This window comes from Amphimedon queenslandica, unplaced genomic scaffold (assembly GCF_000090795.2).
Source record: "Amphimedon queenslandica unplaced genomic scaffold, v1.1 AMPQUscaffold_12288, whole genome shotgun sequence".
In the NCBI taxonomy this organism is placed as follows: domain Eukaryota; kingdom Metazoa; phylum Porifera; class Demospongiae; order Haplosclerida; family Niphatidae; genus Amphimedon; species Amphimedon queenslandica.
In genome coordinates, this window is record NW_003547474.1 from 4,476 (window position 1) to 8,095 (window position 3,620).

A 3,620-nucleotide genomic window follows, 5' to 3' on the forward strand; every position below is an offset into this window, starting at 1 on the left:
ACATATAAAGTTGTACATGTACATGTAACTCACAATTATTACAACACAAAAATATTAATTAGACTATATGATATAATAATTAAAATTATCAAAATCTAACGAAAGCTAAAAAATCATTTATTTATTTAAAAAATCCTAAAAATGAAAGATACATGCATATACATGTAATATTTTAAAAGGTGGCAATGAAGTATTTCACTGACCTTCTCAGGTACACAAACAGGAAGAGAATAATAATGATATGTTTCTTGTGGATTGTAATAGGGGCCGACTTTATTTACATAGAGGACAATCTAAACAAAATGAAAATAAAGAGAGGGGGAGGGAGAGAACAAAAGACACGAGAATGAAACAGTAAACAACCTCGATAAAATTATAAACAAGAACCTTTTCGTCTTGTTTGTATTTAGCAGAGGTGACCGTGTCAATGGTTAGAAGAGAGAGAAGGAGAAGGCAAAGAATGGATCTTAAATTTGACGCCATTTTGACCTCACCTACTCGGTCGCGCATTAAATAGAAAATTAGAAATTAATTTAATAATAAAAAAATTAATAATTTTTTAATTGAGTAAAAAATAACAATAATTATTTCTAGTTTGCTACTATTATTAGCTGCTATGCTGCTAAGCAATTGCATCTTATCAAGCATTTTATACAAAGCACAATATCAATTATTAAATTTACTGTGTAAACCTCAAATTTTGCTTTGCCATAGTTGCATTTTGCAGGCTTTGGAGCCCTGCCCTACCTCCAATTTTCCCACATCATGGCTGCCAATAGAAAGAGAAAGGACAACAAAGGAAGCCCACAACTTCCCAGAAAAGAGATAGAGGACCTTCCACCAGCTCCAGCTGGAAAGAAATGGGTCAAAAAGAGAAGATGGTGGAACTGCACACCAGTCAAGTGTTTCCTCCTGATATTGGTTGCTATATTTGTCCTTAACTTTGCCTCACTAAAGAGAGAAGAGAAAGCACTCTTTCCTCAAGGTAGAAATTGTAAATAATAAATAAACTATTAAATGGTATATATTTTTGATTAATTCTCTTTCCAGGGGAGCTCTATGACATAGGATGGGGTCAGAAACTGTTTATGAGATGCACAGGGAAAGGTACTCCAGTTGTACTGCTGGACTCACCGATAGGAGAGACATCGGACATATGGACGATGGTAGAACCGTTATTAAATAAACATACAAAAGTAAAAAGAAAGGGTGAACGAAAGAGAGAGAGAAAAAACTGAGCCTACTGAAAAATAGTACTAGTGACTTGCAAATTGCAATTGTGAATTGTCAAGTCAAATTTAATTGTAATCTTATCTCATCTTAAATGTTGAATATATCTCATTTCAGGTATGTGTATATGACAGAGCTGGGCTAGGATTCAGCCACAGAGGATACAGGGTAGGAAAGGGAGATATTGTGTAACTATACATACCGGTATATGTTATAGAATACAACTGAATATGCTCAAGATTACGGTAAAGAAGCAAAGAGACGTGACACGCTAACACTGGGAACTGTTGAGAGGTAATGGAGATAGACAGATAGATGTAGAAAGTGAGAGAAGAAGGAAGACAAGTTACTTTAATACTCCAGAAGTGCTTGTAATGCATAATGCTAGGTTTGGGTGGTAATATTCAACACTTGCATTTATACATTATAGTCCCAGGCACTTCTGATGATAGTGCATTACTTTGTACATGTAAATCAGTCAACCTTAAGAAGTACTATTATGTATATTATTATATTTGTTATTATTCATTATCGTTATTATTTTTTTTAGAATGGTTGATGATTTGCATCGGTTGCTACATGTTAGTTCAGTGGTCAGTGATTCAAATACTCCACTTCTACTAGTTGGTATGGATTTCTCTACTCTGATATCACGATTCTATGCTCAGTTCTATGAGAAGTATGATTAACTAAGAAATACATTTAAGTTACAGTATATTATTACAAATATTGGCACTGCATAACGATTCAGTTAAATTTATCTTCTGTCATCTCAAATATTTTTATTCTCTTATTCTCAGTGAAGTTGCCGGTCTAGTATTGATAGATCCTTTAGTTGAGACACTGTTTGATAATAATTCAACTTGGAGCCAATATTGGTAAGCATGTCCTTTGATGATATCAACATAGAGACTTTCTTTTCCTTTCTCAATTTTTCTTGATTTCTTCTGTTTCTCCTAAAGGTACAATGAGGTCATCTCACATGTGAGGGTTCTCTATCTCTCGTCGCTAATTGGTATCAACAGGATAGCTCTATTAACCGGTTACATAAAACCGATTGAGAATAAGAAAGTTGTCAAAATAGTCAGCGAAAATATTGTAAACAGACGAGTGAGTTATTTTCTGTTTTACCCTCTTTCTCTCCTTTTGTCTCTCTCTTCCTATATATACTTGTACATGTACATAATAATAATATTAAATTAATCGATTTTGTTTTTAGAAATATTTAATGTGCAATTCGGTTCATCTATCCTCTGTCATTGAAGAAATTGCCATGACCAATGACAGCCTTGCACAAGTCAAGTAAGCTGTACTATAGCCACACCCAATGGGACAGGTCCACTCTCATAGGACCGTACTCAAGGTGAAGCCATTCCCACAAGATATACCAGTAGCTGTGGTAAAGTATAAGGACTTTGATAAATCAGCAGAAGATATTAAAAAGGTAAAAAATAAGAATTTAAATTTAATGCTAGCTACTACATTTTATTTCTATTTTTGTATTTCCTGCAATGCAATGATATCTCCTTTTTTAGCACTGGGTAATATATTGGCTCAAATTTGGAACAGCTTTAAAATTCATAAAAAAATCTAATCTAAAATTTACACCCATGAGTTTCTGATGCTATAATAGAGAGATGTCCCCAGATTTTTTTACGGTTGTTAATATAATAATAATAATTCTTTTCTTGTAGTTGTGGAATACCGAGCAGGAAGGATTAAAGAGAGTCCACAGTCAGTTAAAGGAGTATTTTATACCAGGAGCTGATTTCAATAGCATGTACCTTCACCCTCAGGCAATCGCCAGCATCATATTAAAATCAATTAACCAATGGAGAGAAGATAATGTGAAACAATGATAATAATAATATAAAAATAATAAATAATGATAATAATAATTAATGACAACTAAGAGGAGGTAGATCTACTCTCTTCTGAAGGCTATGAAAATTAAAAAAAAAAAAACATCCGAGGCTCTCTTCTTTTTCCAGAGTTGTGCTCAGGTTCTCATATATGATAAAGAAATTATTTGACCTTCCAGTCAAAACTAGCAGAGAAGACCGCAAGCGGCTTCATTGTATCGTAATCTTCCCTCCTGGCGCTTGAAGAGTTCTAGACTAGTAATAACCGGTAGCTCAAGGAGAGCAGCTAAGTTCTGCTATGGATGGAAGAATGTTCTTCTTTCTTTACATTGCAGTAAGATCATAGTAGACTAATGATCTACGCATCACAAATTCATTTTCAAGGCTTCTATGACTGCAGTGACACACAGTCAGGACTACACTGTTCGTTTTCCTTTTGTTCCAGGCCGATTCTTAGTTCCAGAAGATAGGGCTCCTGTTCCAGGTAATCCATGAGTTTGGGGGCTTGGCTGGGGCTTATCTACAAGA

At 34.4% G+C, this 3,620-nt stretch overlaps 3 protein-coding genes across 3 annotated transcripts in view; 2 read left to right on the forward strand and 1 right to left on the reverse strand.

The window, feature by feature from the left end:
• Positions 1 to 505, reverse strand: part of LOC100638954 (transmembrane 9 superfamily member 1-like) — a 4,605-nt gene extending 4,100 nt beyond the window's left edge. Inside the window, exons 1-2 of the mRNA XM_020004292.1 lie at positions 388 to 505; positions 204 to 293 (exon numbers count right to left, since the gene is read on the reverse strand). Coding sequence (XP_019859851.1) covers positions 204 to 293; positions 388 to 483 — 186 coding nt within the window. The 5' untranslated portion in view covers positions 484 to 505. The remainder of the gene's footprint in view (positions 1 to 203; positions 294 to 387) is intronic.
• Positions 506 to 716: 211 nt separating this feature from the next.
• Positions 717 to 3,242, forward strand: LOC100639080 (uncharacterized). The gene is made up of 10 exons (XM_003390602.3): positions 717 to 985; positions 1,051 to 1,196; positions 1,348 to 1,398; positions 1,448 to 1,524; positions 1,781 to 1,909; positions 2,031 to 2,108; positions 2,193 to 2,340; positions 2,450 to 2,532; positions 2,581 to 2,674; positions 2,925 to 3,242. The coding sequence occupies exons 1-10, from the start codon at positions 766 to 768 to the stop codon at positions 3,087 to 3,089; spliced, it is 1,191 nt and encodes a 396-aa protein (XP_003390650.1). The 5' UTR covers positions 717 to 765; the 3' UTR covers positions 3,090 to 3,242.
• A 240-nt stretch (positions 3,243 to 3,482) lies between these two features.
• Positions 3,483 to 3,620, forward strand: part of LOC109588100 (uncharacterized) — a 6,135-nt gene continuing 5,997 nt past the window's right edge. Inside the window, exon 1 of the mRNA XM_020004291.1 lies at positions 3,483 to 3,576. Coding sequence (XP_019859850.1) covers positions 3,483 to 3,576 — 94 coding nt within the window. The remainder of the gene's footprint in view (positions 3,577 to 3,620) is intronic.

Bases quoted from the DNA above. Each gene is read 5' to 3' on its own strand.
- LOC100639080 (XM_003390602.3), top strand. From the start codon at position 766: ATGGCTGCCAATAGAAAGAGAAAGGACAACAAAGGAAGCCCACAACTT. The intron at 986-1,050 runs GTAGAAATTGTA...TTCTCTTTCCAG, and splicing joins GAAAGCACTCTTTCCTCAAG to GGGAGCTCTATGACATAGGA. The intron at 2,109-2,192 runs GTAAGCATGTCC...TTTCTCCTAAAG, and splicing joins TCAACTTGGAGCCAATATTG to GTACAATGAGGTCATCTCAC.